This window comes from Psammomys obesus, unplaced genomic scaffold, assembly GCF_907164565.1.
Source record: "Psammomys obesus unplaced genomic scaffold, mPsaObe1.curated_primary_1811, whole genome shotgun sequence".
Lineage (NCBI taxonomy): Eukaryota > Metazoa > Chordata > Mammalia > Rodentia > Muridae > Psammomys > Psammomys obesus.
This window is the reverse complement of record NW_026590859.1, coordinates 5,669,225-5,685,574: the sequence shown is the minus strand read 5'-3', so window position 1 is coordinate 5,685,574 and position 16,350 is coordinate 5,669,225. Positions and strand designations below refer to the sequence as shown.

The following is a 16,350-nucleotide window of genomic DNA, read 5'->3' as shown; positions in this document are numbered from 1 at the left end:
GAGAGTTCAAAACTCTGGTAGTTAATACTGTTAGCTGAGTAAACTAGACATTGTTTTCCAAATTTAAGTGACATAAAACAGCGCCCAGTAATGTCACAGGGAATGAGGACACTGTCAGCCACAGTTTATAAAGTGAAAGATTTCAGGTTGGCCTTGTAGCTAAAGGTTTGCATCAAATCTTTGTTGTATCCGCTCTTAGCTACAATTTACAAATAAGAAAATGGGTTGAGAAGAGATCTAGAACACACCGAGATTTGTGTATGAGTTGAAGTCTCTAAGTGAAAGGGTAGCTGTTTCGTCAAAGTCCATGCTCCCTTTTGAGGGCTTGACTGCTCTTTCATCAAAGCGTGTCTAACGATGTGAGTCGGAGGGGCTTCCGCCTCAGTGATGATATCATACAAACCGGAGGCAGGGCGATGACGTCCCAAATGCAGTCTTCCTTCAAGCTTTCTTCCTTTTGGCAGAAAGGCAAACAGTGCTGACTAAAATGCCCACGCTGCCTTTCAACAAATGGATAAAACAAGCCTGGTTGCTGGACTGGCCTGGGTGTGGGCAACTTTCCATTCGTTAGAATTTATCTACTTGTTTGTAAATAAGCATGCGTGTATGGGAGCATCCCTATTGCTCCTGCCTTACTTCATTGACACGGGTTCCGGTTGGTGGCTGGGAAGCTGCAGATTTTCCGACTGGCACACCTCCGCCCTGCTTTTGAAGGTCTTCATTTTTGCAGGGGACACATCCTCACCCCCCTCAGCCTTTCTACCCAGGATGGCCCGTGTCCTGCTGCCTTTTCCCTGTCTCACATCGGGCGGCAGCCGGCTTGCTTGGGTGGCGTGCCGTTGTCACTGTGCACCCGGCCGTGTGCTCTGAGTGGAAGGGGAGCAGAGAGTGTATTCTACGTGTGGCTGACAGGGAAGGAAGGGACTTGAGTTTTAGGGCCCCCTTGGTTGCGGATGAAGACCCGCAAATCTGTCTGCCTCTTGTTCCCCTTGTGCTTTCTGCCTACTTCGTTAACACTGTTGATGCATTTTAAGGCTCGTTCTAGAACAATACACTTTTACTGTCAGTGGAAAAGCCACTGTAAATACAGTACTTTTCCCACTGATATTCGACCATCTCTTCAGAAAAAAATGTGTTTATTGGTTTATGTGCATGTGTTAGTTCATGCTGTCATGAGTTTCATCTCTGAGAAACAGAGTTAAAGGTGGCTGTCAGCCATCTGAGATGGGTGCAGAGCGCCCCACCCACGTCCGCTAGAAAAGCAGCCAGCTCACTTTAGCCACTGAGCCGTCCCTCTAGGCCCAGAACACCCATGCTTTTCCAATGACAGGAGAGTGAATTTGGAAGGGAGCAGAAAGTGAGTTTTCAGATGCCTTAAGGCTCTGAGACACACAGCTCAGCGTGAACTTTGTGCTGAGCACAAGCTTACCTGGGGCACCCGTGTTTAAGTGTCCACTATATTCCCCGTGTGAATATAACCACCCAGGAACCTGACATAAGGGATTCTGTTTCTTTTCCAAAACACACGATCAAACATGGAAGGGAGCATGCTTACATTCTCCTGAGTTTATTCATGATGGTGAACATTCAATCCGACCATCTTCATCTCCCCCTTTGAGTCACAGAAGACAAAAAAAAAAAAAAAAAAATCTGTCTTTATAACAATGTTACTGTCTCTGATTCTCCAGCAAGAAGAACACGTTCTTAACTGAATGAATCATAGCAATGTCTCCAGGAAGGAAATCTGTTGCTGGAAGCTTATGGGTTTTGTAGGAGAGTGTTGACCCCTATCTGGTTCACAGTTGTTAGGACTTCACTGCTGCAATGAGGCGCTGCCCAGCACGCCATTCTCCCCGGTATCCACGGCTGAGGGTTTTCATCTCTGGTTCTTCTCCTGTCTTTCTGCAAATAGCTGCTTTAAAACTTAGAGAAATGGAGTGGGCACTTCCTGGTGTCTACACTTAGCTTCCTCCATGCCAATAGATCTTGGGAGGAGAATCTGAGCCTCACACACCAATAAATGCAATAAAAATAGCTTATATGAATATATAAGAAGTGTTCTTTCAAAGCCACTTTGAAATTTTTGATACTATCGTTTGCAGCAAACTACATAAGCCCTGGAACTCATTCTGGCCCTCAAAGTTAATGAGAAATGCTTGCTCCCATTTAGCAATTCAACATCTAACACAAAAGTTCCACCTGTCCGTGCCTCTGCAAGCCTAACAGTATAGCACTTAGAGCTAAGAACACAATTCACTTTAATTTTGCTTCAAAATAAAATTAAATGTTTTTTTTTTTTTCCCAACAAGTGAAATAAATAGAAAGCTATGGGGCTGACATTATATAAGCCTAGGAGTGCCTATGTGTGCGTGTATCTACACGTAAGTTGTAGACATATGTACTCTAGAGGTCAAAGGTAGAACTCAGAGTCTTCTGGACACTCTTGACTTAAAGCATGGTAATTAGTGTGTATGTGTGTTTATGAATGTAAGGGGCAGGTGGAGTGAGAAAGGACATAGAAGGGCTTCAAAGAGCATGTGTTGAGGCCAGAAGTCATGTTTTGAGTGTCAACACTTGCCTTGCACTATGTTGAGGCGAGAAATCTCTTTTCTGCCACCACATGGCGTTCTCCAGGCGAGGTGACCTGTGAGCTACTCTCCAAGTCTCTCCTCTGTCCTCTCCTCATCTTTCCTTGGCAGTACTGAGATCAGAGCTGTGTACCAACACAACCTGCTGCTTATGAGGGCTGTGGAGGTCAATCTCGTGTAGCCAAGCTTGAGCGGCAAATGCTTTTACTCAGAGCCGCCCCCAGCACGCTCCCCCTTCTTTGAGACAGTATCTCTCGCTGAGCCTGAGCTAACTGTTCAACTAGACAGGTTGGCCGGCAAGCCCCAATGACCCTGTGTCTGATTCTTCAGTGCTACAGCTACAGGCGCAGACCATGGGCTGTTGTTTGTTGTTGCTATTCGTCGTGGTTTTTATGTGAATATTTGAGATCCAAACCCTTGTACCTTACGGAGTAACTCTTTTAATAGCATCTAAAAACTGATTTTTAAAGCAGGAGTTTAAGTCTTCACAGGTGTGTGTGTAACCTACCTGTCAAAATTACACATGTGTATTTATACACATAGGTCACACATGCCTGAGTGTGTGTATGATGCGCACACAGCACACATACCAAGTCACAGAAAGCATTTTAGGGGCTGGAGAGATGGCTTAGCCGTTAAAGGCTAGGCTTACAACCATAAATCTAAGAGCATTTTAGTAGCAACTGAACTGCTGAGCCCACCCTACACTCACAGTCTTTGGAGACAGCCGTTGTTTCCCACGATGTTACACTATCCCCTCTTGTCAAGGTGGAAAACAGAAAGAAGCCATCCTGAGGGAGGAGCAGGCTCTGTTTGCATCGCTGATCTGTGGGTACCTAAATGAAGGCATGCTTCTCTGACCTGGGTCCTCAGCCCATGGTCTCTGTTAACCAGTTTAGGGCTGTTTGCATCAAGAAAGAAATGTGGTGACCCCAAACTGCCTTGTATCTTGCTGTAATTAAAATCCAATCAGCAGTCTCCATGCTTGAGGCTGGGATGCATGCAGGCATTTTGATATTTATAGAGGAGTTGAAATATTGGTTAATAACATTACTCTTTTTTTCTTCTGAAGACTTTGCTCCATAGCTATGCATCACAAAGAGCCACAGAGAGGGGAATACTCACTCCTTCGCCCCACTTTTTTATAAATATGCTAATGACCCCAGAGAAGTGTTAATGTGGGTCATTCTTTGATAAGAATAACAATTAACTTTTAGGCTGCATGGTACCACTTAGAGAGGAAACATCTTCAAGCCTGGCCTGAAAGACTCGTTTTTAGAGGTTAATGAGAGGGTGACTGATCCTTGTATCTTATGTCTAATAGCCCCCCCTTCTTTTTTTGAGGGGAAAGGAGTTTTATTTCTCATTGATATAATACACATCTCTTTCCATCCTTTTTTCTTTTTCTTAAACCTTTTCTATAGTCAGTAAATGAATTCAGGGAACTATGACTAAAATAATTAACACAAACACTAATACCAATCCAGGAGATACCTCATACAAAAGTTGGTCTTTCTTCAAAATGGATATAAGCAGCATGTTTTCTCTAGGCCCACAACTATGCTTAACCGATACAGCCACACAAACACATGACACTAGGTTTGCCACTATAAAAGACACTGTGTTCTCTGACTCAAAAGATTTAAGAAAGATGGTGATTGTATTTCAGACCAGACAGAAAATTCTTCTATCCAGAGAAAGGTGGGTAAATGATAGACAAACAGATGGGATGGATAGATAGATAGATAGATAGATAGATAGACAGACAGATAGATAGACACATGTTAGATAGGTAAATAATAAATAATTAAATGATAGATAGATGAGAGATATAAGATCGATAGACTGGTGAACAGACTATAGAAAGATGATAGATAAATATAAAGATGTATTAGTATTCCACTAAAGTCACTGTTTCCAAGCTCATTCTACCACCATTGGCTGCTGGTAACGCCAAAGTAAAGCCCCAGTTCTCTTTGCCTCTGACCTACCTGCTCAAGGTCCTCATATAATTGGAGCATACTATATTTGTCTTTCTGCTGTTAGCTTCTTTCACTTAGCATGTTTTCAAGGTTCGCTCACATTGTACCTTGTGTCAGAATTTCATTCTTTTTTAAGTCTGAGTTCCATTGCATGCAGACACCACATTTTTTATGTATTCATTCACCAAAGCATGTTTGGATTCTTTCCACCTTTGTGTTATTGTAAATAAACCACAGTGAGTCAGCACCCTTGCTATCATTTATTTTCTGTGTGTGTGTGTGTGTGTGTGTGTGTGCGCGCGCATGTGTGTGTGGTGTCTCCCCTTTCAGTAATAACAAGTATAACTAACTGTGATGTGGTGATTTTGATTTGCATTTTCCTAGTGATTCATAATATTGAGCATCCTTCTGTGTGAGTTATAGGCTGTCTGTATGCTTTCTATCCGTGCACTTTCTATGTTGCTGAGGTATACGAGTTCTTCATATATTTTTCATGCTCATCCTTGCTGTGTTATTGTCTCTAAATGTTCCTATTTGAAGCTGGGCCCTCCGAGTGTTTTTTAATTCAGCGATGGGAAGAGATTGGGTTATTCAGGGTGCTTCTTCAAAGGGACTTTATTTCCTTCCTGAGGGATGTTGTTGAGAATTGGCCCTGTAGCTCTCCAGCCTGTCAGGACATTTGCCTGCCACTTTCCTCATTCATACACTCTTGCCATAAAGTTGTTTGTAACCAGACCCTTGCCAGAGCCAAGCACATGTTTGTGCCATGAACTCCAGAAATATGAACAAAACAGACCTTTAAAGATTGTGTTACATAGACTCTGGTATTTTGTTATATAGCAAAATAAAATGACTGAAATAATCCCTCATTTTTTATGATTTTATGATTTCCAAATACTTTCTCCAATATCTTCCTTGTGACTCCACTCCCATGTCAGTGGCCCAGAACTATCTGTTACCCCAATGTTGGGGGTTGGTCTGATGCTTGTATTTTGATGCTAATTACTGGCCCTCAAGATCTGGTTACTGCCTGGATACACCTATCCTTGTTGTGTAAACCTGCCTAAGACTTTATTCCTCATTGCTTCATAAAAAAGGCCTCTACCTGAGCAGGGCAGAGAAAGATGGGCAGGGCTAAGGTTCCCAGGCTTTTGAGGACAGAGAATCACAGGAACAAAACAGAGAGACAGGAAAAGAGTAGGAAGGAGGACACCAAAACACTTATTTACAACAGTGTCCCAGCTTTGGGGATCTGACCTTATCTCCTGATCTCTACAGGCATCTGTGTTAACATACAGGCAGCCCACACAAACACACAGATAATCATTAAACAGGTTTAACCATTTAAACTGTATTGTGTGTGTGCCCTGTACTTTGGTGGAAGTTGGGGACAGTTTGTAGGAATAGATTCTCTCCTTCCATTGAGATCTGGGTATTGAACTCAAGCTTTCAGATTTGCTCTACAGCTTCTGTCCGCTTAGCCGTGTTACCTTGTTTACTAATTTTCCATGCTTGGAATAAACCCTATTTGGTCATAAAGTGTTGTTGTTTTAACATGGTTTTTAAATTTAGTTCTATGATAGTTTTCTATTTCTTTTTTTTCAAAATCAGTATTCCTAAAGGATTGTCATCTGCAGTCCTATTTTATGCTAAGTGTCTTTATCTGGTTTTATTATCAAGGTATTGTAGAACTCACAGACAATTTAGGACTTATTCCCCATTCTTCAACTTTTCTGGAAGAAGACACTGGTGTTTGCTTTTTGTTTTTTTATTTGATTTGTTTGTTGTTTGTTTTATTTTTCTAAATGATAAATAGAATTTACCAAGGAACCGTCTGACCAGAGCTTTTTTTGTGTGGAAGTTTTTTGGTAAATTGTATACTCTTGTTATGAATTGCAGCATCTCTTTAGATTTTCTGTATTTTGAAATTCAGTCTTGGTAAGTGTATACTTCTAGCCATTTGTTACTGTCATCTAGCAGCATAGTCTTTTAAGGGACAAATTTGGACAGGAAGAACCCGGTGGATACTATGAATTCTTGTCTTATTTTTCTACTGTGTCTCTAAACATAAGCAGCTACTGTCCCACAGTTTTACTGTAACTTCACTGAAGGTCTCATGGGAAAATGAACTAAATGACAGAGAACAAGGACATTCAAGACCTTGAGCTCCCTCATTCTCATGGAACGTGGGCCTTTCCTTATTAGGGATTGGTGACTTATTTCTTATATTATACAGCCTCTGGGCCATGTGTTCAAGTCACCGTACTACTTGGCAAGGCCACTGTACTCATACACCTTGCAAATGTAGCCAAGGAATATGGTCCAGGGGAAGAGAATGCCTAGAAGGGGCAAGACAGGAAATGGGAATGAGCTGTTGAAGGTTCCTTCACGATAAAGAGAAGGAACGAGCAAGAGAGGAGGAAGTCAAATTTCAGGAAGCACAAACGAAGCCAACCAGTTTGTGTCATGGGAAGTAAGGAGGGGCTGACGAACATGGTGTAGGTCCGCCAAACGCTGTCAGCCATTTCTGAGATATCCTCAAGACAAGCAGTTTATAAATTCTTTAAGTTCCCTATACATGGAAAAACGGCTACCCGAAAACCAAAACAGCAGAAAGCCAGCTACACTAAACCTGATGTCGTGGTTTGAATTAAATGGCCTCTATAAACCAAGCACACGCCTGTAATCCCAGCACTAGGGGAGGCAGCGGCAGGATGATCTCTGTGAGTTCCAGGCCAGCCTGGTCTACAAAGCAAGTCAAGAACAGCCAAGGCTACACAGAGAAACCCTGTTTCAGAAAACAAAACAAAATGAAACAAAAAAAAATGAAGAAAGGAATGACCTTTGTAGACTCACGTGTTTGTTAGATCCAAAGGGAGTAGCAGTATTAGGAGGCGTGGCTTCGTTGGAGTGGGTGTGGCCTTGTTGCAGGAAGTGCATCACCAGAGGGTGGTCTTTGAGGTCTCAGAAGCTCAAATCAGCCCTAGTGGCGCACAATTCTATTTCTGATGCCTGTGAGCCCACATGTAGAACTCTCAGCTCCCTCCGCAGCACCATATCTGCCTGCACGCTGCCATGTTTCCCGCCATGATGACAGTGGACTAAATCCCTGAAACTGTAAGCCAGCCCCAATTAAATGTTTTCCTTTACCAGAGTTTCTGTCGTCAAAAAGTCTCTGCACAGCAATAGAAACCCTGACTAAGACAGAAGTTGGTGCCAGGAGTGGGGTATTGCTGTGATAGGCCTGATCATGCTTCTATTTGGAGAAATGTGAACTTTGGAACTTGGCATTAGAAAAGCAGTTGAATGTTTTAAGCTTGGATTAATGGGCCTAATCACAGGAGTGTAGAAACAGTGGTGCTGAGTGTGGTTTGAACTGTGCGGCCCTGGCTCAGGAGATTTTGGAGGAGCAGAATATAGTATGTGGCCTAGAGACTGTTGTGTTTGGCAAAGAATGTGGCTGTTTTATGCCCTTGTCAAAAAAAAAAAAAGTCTGCCTGAGGCTAGATTGAAGAGTTAAGGATTAACAGCTTTGGCAGAGGAAATTTCCACACACCCTAATACTGAGCATGTTGCTTGGTCACTAGTGGACAAGCTTATGTATATTCACAATGAAAAGGAACAAGCTGAGCAACTAAAACTAAAAAAATGTACAATTGTAGGAGAAAAGGGGCTCCAGGAAGTACAATGGAACTAAGTCCTGTGTTTAAGGAGATAAACACATTAAAGAAAATCCTCGCCAGACTCCGTAGCACACGCCTTTAATCCCAACACTCTTGGAGGCAGAAGCAGGTGGATCTCTGTGAGTTCCAGGCCAGCCTGGTCTACAAAGTGAGTCCAGGACAGCCAAGGCTACACAGAGAAACCCTGTCTGGAAAAACAAACAAACAAAAAAGGAGAAGGAGAAGAAGAAAAGCTTGAAGTTAAATGGAATAAAGAGAGTAATGACCTCAGGGCAAGATCCCACCCAGCTAAACTTCCAATTTGTGAAGAGGAATTAGGAATTAAAGAACAGCAATGGGAAAGCAGAGGCAAGTGGAATTCAGAGTGCTACGCCAACCTTGTCTACAGTAAAGGTGACAATTGAAACTAGGAAGCTGGTGAAGGTGTAATTGAACAAAGAGGCCATGCTTCAGCCCAGCAAGCAGCAGAACGTGAGAGCTTCAGCCACTGCAGTCATGTGCTTTTTTCAAGGATAGAAGAGAAAGGTTACGGCATCTCCCTCCATGAAGCCAGGCGTGTGCCAAGGGTGTCTCTGCACAGAAACACAGAAAAGCCATTGTGTGAAGCTGTGAAGATGGAGGCGGGATTGCCTTGGAAACCCCCAAAATGCTGGAGACCCCAAAGCTGTGGGACACCTGCTGAGGAGAGCTGCTAACAGGGAGTAGAACCAGCTCAAAGGAAAGAAGTGTGCTGCAGTCAACAAAGCTGAAAGGAGTTGGAGATCTGAAGAGCGCTTTGACATCAGACATGGAGATGCAGAGTTTGGGCTGGAGTTTGCCCAGCTGGCTTTTGGTCTTGCTTTGGTCCAGTATTTCCTCACTGTGCTCCATGTCCTCTGTTTTGGAATGGTAATGTATATCTTGTGCCACTGGGTGTTGAAAGTATGTGACCTACTTTATTATTTTGATTTTATAGGGGATTACAGTTAGGAGATTGTATGAATCTCAGAAGACACTTTGGACTTTTAAACAAGTGTGAGACTGTTACAGACTGTGGGGGCTTTTAAAGTCGGACTGAATGCATCCTGCATGATGTTATAGCAAGAAGTGTATGGGGACCAGGGGGTAGAATGCAGTGATTTGAATAGGAATGGCCCCAGGAACTCATGTGTTTGAATGCTAGGTTCGTGCTAAGCGGCACTAGTAGGAGGTGTGGCCTTGTTGGAGTGGGTGTGGCTTTGTTGGAGGAAGTGCATCAGGAGGAGGTGGGCTTTTCCATCTCAGAAGCCAAACCAGGACTAGTGGCACACAGTTTGTTTCATTCTGCCTGTAGACCCAGATGTGGAAAACCTTTGAACTGTAATCCAGGCCCAGCTAAATGTTTTCCTTTGTAGGAGTTGCTGTGGTCATGGTGGTTCTTCATGGCAATAGAAGCCAAACTTTATACCTGGAATTTTTGAATTTTTGTTCTTGAGACACCAAGCAAAGGACTAGTTTATTCTTGTATTTAAGTTTTCTGAATATTAACTTTATTCTCAGAATCGTACAAGCTGGCATTGTGTATGTAAGCACTGTGGGGAGACTTGTTACCTCTCACAGCTCTGCAAATTGTGAATGGGCTCCGCTAAATCGAATATTTTACTTCCACGCACTTAATTATGCTTCCCATTTTGAGCATTTTGTTTGGTTAAGTAAATATATCCTTATTAAGAAATAAGTTTCTCAGTCGAGAAAACAATTCAAGACATTGGCATTAGCAAGGACTTCTGAACAGCTGTCTAGTCACTTAGAGAACTAGGATAACAAGTGACAAAGGGGATTTAAAAAATGAACAGGTTTCTACATAATAAAGGAAACAGTTGAGTAAAAACATCCAGCCAAATGGCAGAGTTCATCACTAGGTATAGGTTTAACAGAGGATTAATATCTAGGAAAAAACAAAGAACTCAAATAATAATAATTCAAACAGCATAATAAATGAGTTAATGAAATCAGCAGATGATCCCCAGTGAAATAAAACTATGCAGTTTTTTTTTTGGGATTTGTTTGGGGTTGTCTGTTTCTTTTCTGTCTCTTTCTTTCTTTCTTTCTTTCTTTCTTTCTTTCTTTCTTTTCTTTTCTTTCTTTCTTCACAGGATTTCTCTGTGTAGCCTTGCTGTCCTGGACTCACTTTGTAAACCAGGCTGGCCTGGAACTCACAGAGATCCACCTGCCTCTGCCTCCCCGAGTGCTGGGATTGTAGGCATATGCCACCGCACCAGGCTTGCAATTTTTCATAAGTATGAAAAAAATAAATTTCAACCTCACTAGGCACCAGAGAAATGCAAACTAAAACAACACTGAGATTCTATCATTCCAGAACACAAATAGCAGCAAATGCTGATGAGGAAATGGACACAAGGGAACCATTCTGTACTGCCGGTGAAATCTAATATAGGAGTCAAGTCAAGAGGGAGGTTCCTCAGAAATCTGAGGACAGGTCTTCCGTATGACCCAGCTACCCCTTTACCCGGAAGACTTCCAGAAAGCACACCACAGAGGCGCCTGCATGCTGTGTTTAGTGCTGTTCACAGGAGCTGAGTCACAGAATCACCCTTGATTACCAGCAGCAGAAAGAGTGAGTTGAGGAAAGCGTGAGACCTTCACAATGGATTTTTTTTTCTATCATAAAAAGGACAAAAATCACATTGTTTGAACGAGATGGGTGAAACTGGAGATAATTTTATGAAACAAATTGTCTCAGGAAAATAAATACCATGTGTTTTTCTTCTTCTTCTTCTTCTTCTTCTTCTTCTTCTTCTTCTTCTTCTTTGTGGTTCTTGGATTTCATACAGGCATTTACAATCCTGTGCATGTAAAGATGACAGGAAAATAGTAGACACCACGCTACCCTGGCAGGCACATCTAAGCTGTGGCTTGTGGGCGGCATTGTTAACCATAGCTATCAACGTCCCCTAGCACAAAATCGTGTTGGTCAGACACGCCTTGCAGGGTAAGAAGACTGACTGACAGGAAAGGAACCACACAGATGGATGTGATAAACGCACCTGTTACTGTATCTTCAATGCAAAAATCTGGGGACTGCCTTGCAATTCTGCAACCCCACTAGAGCGTTGGGAGTCGCCTGCCCTGGAGAAGCGCTCTCACTAAAGCCTGGTTGTGAGTGCTGCCGTATTTTAACCCGTGTGACAACTGTTGCCATCCTGATCTCACAGGGGAGATATGCTGTCCAGATGAGCAGCGCACCCGGGCGTCGGTCGGCTTTGGGGATGCCTGCTGCGGCGGGATGCCTTACAGCACCTCCGGGAGCCAGCTGTGCTGTGCCGGGAAGCTCCGGGACGGGTACCGGCAGCAGTGCTGTGGCGGGGAGATGGTGAGCCAAGGGTTCAAGTGCTGCGGTGGAGCAGAAGCAGGGGTGGTGAACAGCGACCTCCCAGGTAAGGCCCCCGTCTGTCCTGCAGGATCCGGAGCGCTGGCAGGCAGGGAGGAGGAGGAGGGATCTGCTCCAGAAATAAATAATAAAAGCCCCTGTCGATTACATCTAATGAAACAATTAGGAGTATACTATGTAACGGTTAAAGTCTTTGTAAGTGTTGTATCTAATCTACTCCATAAGGACACATCACATTTCTTTCTTTGGGTCTGGAGAAATAATTCAGTGGTTACGAGCACTGGGTGCTCCTACGAAGAGTCCGAGTTCAGTTCTTGGCACCCGTGTTGTGGGCTCACTACCACCTCTAACTCTGGCTTCAGGACACCGATGCCCTCTTCTGGTGTCCGTGGGCACTGCAGCCTCGGACCGGTAACCACACACGTTCAAAAACATCTTTAAAACACTCCTTTTTTTTTTTTTTTAATGAATGTCACCCCCAAAATACACTAAATCCTAACAAAGTCCCCAAAAAGTGCTTTTTCTGGTTCAGAAGGCTATTTCTGAATAAGTACTAATAGTAGACAAAATAATTAAAGTGACATTGAAATATTAATCTCCTTTTTTTTTCTCCTACTTCTCATATTATTAGGAATATTATATATTCTATGCTAATATTGCTATTAAATTAACACTAATACTAGTACTAATAACGAGACTTGCCACTGGATGAGTCTCTGTTAGCAAGCGGTACTGTCTTCTGCTATGTACAGCTACCCCACAAATAGAGGATATTTTCATATTCATATTTTGTCGCTTAGGAAAGGTTCTCAGGCCTCTAACTTGGAGGTAAAGCACTTACTAGTGTATGTGAGGCCCTTTGTTTGATCCTCAGCACCACACAGTAACGGTAAGAACAACAAAACGAATGTGGAAATTGAGATGTGAGCATTAGAGGCCCTCTGGAGAGCATGCAGAGGATCCAGTACAGAGTTCAGGTGGACGGGACATGTGAAATACAAAGTGAATATTTGCTTGTAGTAAGAAAATAAATTATAAATAGAAAAGAAGTCCAGGAAACCCTACTTATCTAATATGGTGTGTTGTATGTGTGTGTGTGTGTGTGTGTAAGTGTGTTTGTTTTGTGTGTCTGTGTGTCTGTGATCATGTTTATGTGTGTGTGACTATGTCTATGTGTGTGTCTGTGTGTGTGACTATATCTATGTGTGTGTCTGTGTGTGACTGTTTATGTGTGTATGTGCATGTGTAACTATATTTATGTGTGACTGTGTTTGTTTATATGTGTGTGTGTGCATGTGTGACTATATTTATGTGTGTGTGTGACTGTGTTTGTGTGTGTGTGCCAACCCCAGCAACCTTCCAGTCTTGAATCCTCAGGGCTGGGTTACAAGTGTGTGCAGCCCTGTTACACTCACCTGGGCTTCAGGGGTTGGAGCCCACTCCCTCATGCTGTGCGGCCAGCAGCCTTACCCACTGAGCTACCTTGTCAGTATCCAGCATGATTTTAAATAGCTGTATCCCAGGATTCCTGGCACCCTTCACCTTGATTTGCATAAACCATTGAGTGCCCCCCGGCTGGCCCTGCCACGTTAGTGGATTCTTATTGTAGCTCAGTTCTTCCCTCTCCCGTGGTTAATCATAATTTCCTTTTTAAAGCAGCTGAAGTTTAGAAACACGGCAGTAAGTAGCCTGGCTTGTTATTTTAATGCTTCATAAATAGGTAGGATTACTGTCAGATTTGGGGAAATCTCTACCCAGGATCTCCTCGGGATCACAGAGCATTTCAGAATTTCTTCTCTGAAAGTGCCCCGTGGTGTCGTGTTCATATCTGCGGCGCTAGCTTCATTAACTGTATTCGGTGGGTTGTGGCGTCTAAGCCAGCAGTTCTCAATCTCTGGGTCACGACCCCTTTGGGGGTCAAACTACTCTTTCACAGAAGTCAAATATCAGATATCCTGCATCTCACCTTTACAATTCCCAACAGCAGCCAAATTACAGTCATGAAGTAGCAACGAAAATAATTTTAAGGGTGGAGGTCACCACAACACGAGGAACCGTACAAAAGGGTCTCAGCACTAGGAGGGTGGAGAAGGCACTGGTCCAAACTATAGTTCTTCCTGCTTGAGTCTTGTTATCTTTACGTCGCCAGCACATCTGCCAATCAGCCAGCCTGGTGTTAGCGGATTATCGCATTGAAGGCACCTTGATTGGAGGGTCCCAATATCGTGTTTCCTTTTAGAATTACTACTCAGGAATGATCTGAAATTCATTTCAGTTCTCCACTTGCTATCCAAAAAAAAAATTTAATTAAATATGTATTTTCATGTTTTGCGTGTGTATGCATATGTGCCTGTCCCCACGTGTAGGGGTGGATGTGCACAAAGACAAATATGTCGAGGCCGGAAGACAATCGTGGACGTCATTCCTTAGATGCAGTCCACCTTTTTTCTGAAACAGGGACTGTTCCTGGCCTGGAAATTTATACATAGGATAGACTGATGACAAGTCCCCCCCCAGGGGGTCTGTCTGTCCTTTCTTCTTCAATGCTGGGGCTATTCTTAGGCCTGAGGGGGGAAGCTATTTCCATGACTCTCTGATTAGAGCAAGCTGTATTTAGAGGGCACAGGGACTGGCCAGGCGACCACCCTCCTAAGTCGGGGTTTCAGGGAGCAGCCCCTCGCTGGCTTTTGAGGTCCCGTTTATGGGGAAGGGTTAGGGTGATAGAAAACAGCTGTTGAGGAAACTGGCACTTAGCACCTGGACAGAGGAGTGGGGGCTCGGGGCTCAAGGCTGCCTGTGGGGGAGATAAGTGCAAGAGTCCAGCTTGTGGAAGGGGAGCCATCACATGTGCTCAGAGGTTTAGCAAGGCAGAGGACTGGGTATAGTCACAGGGGTTACAAGGCAGAGGGCTGGGTTGCAAGTTCAGCACAAGTTGCAAAACACGGTTTGCAGGACAGTTAGGCTTAGGAAATGAGAGCTTAAGTCTTGAGAGCTTTGGAGAGCTAATAACAATGTGTAACAATGTGTTCCTGTTTCGTTTGCATGGGGCTTCCCAGCTTTTTTAACCTGGCTTCTATAGAGCTTCCATCTTGTACTTATAAGGCATCTGCCACTATTGTTTTCTCATTTCTCCATTTATTTCATATTTTCCCTTTAAATCTGCCCTTCCTCACACTTCATCCAGTAGTCTATGAATTTCCACCTCCTGAATCTCCCTAAATTGCAGCACCAGTGCAGATTCTAGCCTTAGCAGCTTTGTATGGGACTAACGAAGTCCTGTGGGTTGTCTGTGAGAGCAAAACTATTTTATTTGTCTGTCTGTGGAGGAGCACAGGAATGCATGCCATAGCTCAATTGGGGGAGTCAGTTCTCTTCCTACACCATGCAGGTCCCAGGCACCAAGCTCCCTCTACTCTCTCATCTTGAGTATCTGCTGACATTTCCCAGGCACTGTATGGCATCTGTTATTGTCAATGCAACAGAGAGAAGGTGATGGAGGAATTCAGTTGCTCTCTGTGACACTAGACCTTACCAAGAGACATAAGAGAACATCATTCTTTTCACGGATTTGGCTTTGGACAATATATTTATGCTTCAGAGACATCTTTATAGATTATGAGTTTCTTGTTATTTTCAAATGGGTTTGATTCTAGGCTGCAACACATGAACTGCTTTAACGCACATGAGCAAAGGTTTCTTTGCTTTGTGTTTTGTTTTGACTTGGTTGGTTTTGATCAGCACGGAGTCTCATCCTGAAGCCCAGGATGACCCTTAATCCTGATCTTCCCGCCTCAGCCTTCTAAGTGCTGGAATTGCAGATAGAAGTCACTAGTCAGGCCGGTAGTCCTTTCTTTTCTTCATTAGTCAACTGCCATATCCTTTCATTCAACAAACAAGAATGTGTTGTTGAGTCTATAATCAAGAGATCATTCTTTCTGAGTATAAAAATGATTAGGATTTCATTTTCTTCCCCAAATCTGTATTATTTCTGGATCATCCAGGAGTAATCTATCTGTTAGGCTGTGAAATGCCCCCCTCCTTGTTCAGCCTTTTTTCAGTTTTTGCTAGTGTGTGTTGATTGTGAAAACTAAAGTGTTTCATTATGACTCTCATCCAGGCATGCAATGGGCTTGGCCATTCTGCTCTCCAACCTCTCACTCCTTTCCCTTCATCCAGCAGCCTAATATTTTAAAACTAACTCATCACTGCATTAAGTGGATGAAGAAGGCTGAGCCTGGGTTGCACCACTGAGTTAGAGTCCTAAACACTGAGTATGGTCTCCCGTGAGGCTGCTTGGCCCCCTGGGAAATCAAGGCCCATGGAACGAACAGTGCACACTTTGCCTTATGAATCGAGCATCATCAATACCAGCAGAAAGAGGGAGACAGGTTCAAGCCAGCTCAGGATTTCGTTAGTACTCCTGGAAGGGTGCAAGTAATTGTTATAACTCTGATTTTAAACACTGGCTAAAAACGTGGAGAAGGAAAGAGATAGCAGAGCCTTGGTGCCAGAAGGGAAGACAGGGCAAAGGTGGCTGCCCTCCAGGACAGAATCTTAACCTTCCAGAGAGTTCTTTCCAAGTTATAAACTCTCAACTTCAATTAATGTGCATCCAAAAACACACTCACACATATATGTGTATGCGTACACACATACAAGCAGACATGCAAATTGCCTGCCATTTTTATACCCTTGAAGTCCATCCGGAGGCCAAAATTCAGAACCAT

General features: G+C 43.4%; 1 protein-coding gene across 1 annotated transcript in view; it reads left to right on the top strand.

Annotated features, from left to right (window-relative positions):
- Ush2a (usherin) overlaps nucleotides 1-16,350 on the top strand; it is a 665,632-nt gene that overhangs the window by 501,201 nt on the left and 148,081 nt on the right. The window contains exon 49 of the mRNA XM_055609194.1: nucleotides 11,448-11,669. Within this exon, the coding sequence (XP_055465169.1) occupies nucleotides 11,448-11,669 (222 nt within the window). The remainder of the gene's footprint in view (nucleotides 1-11,447; nucleotides 11,670-16,350) is intronic.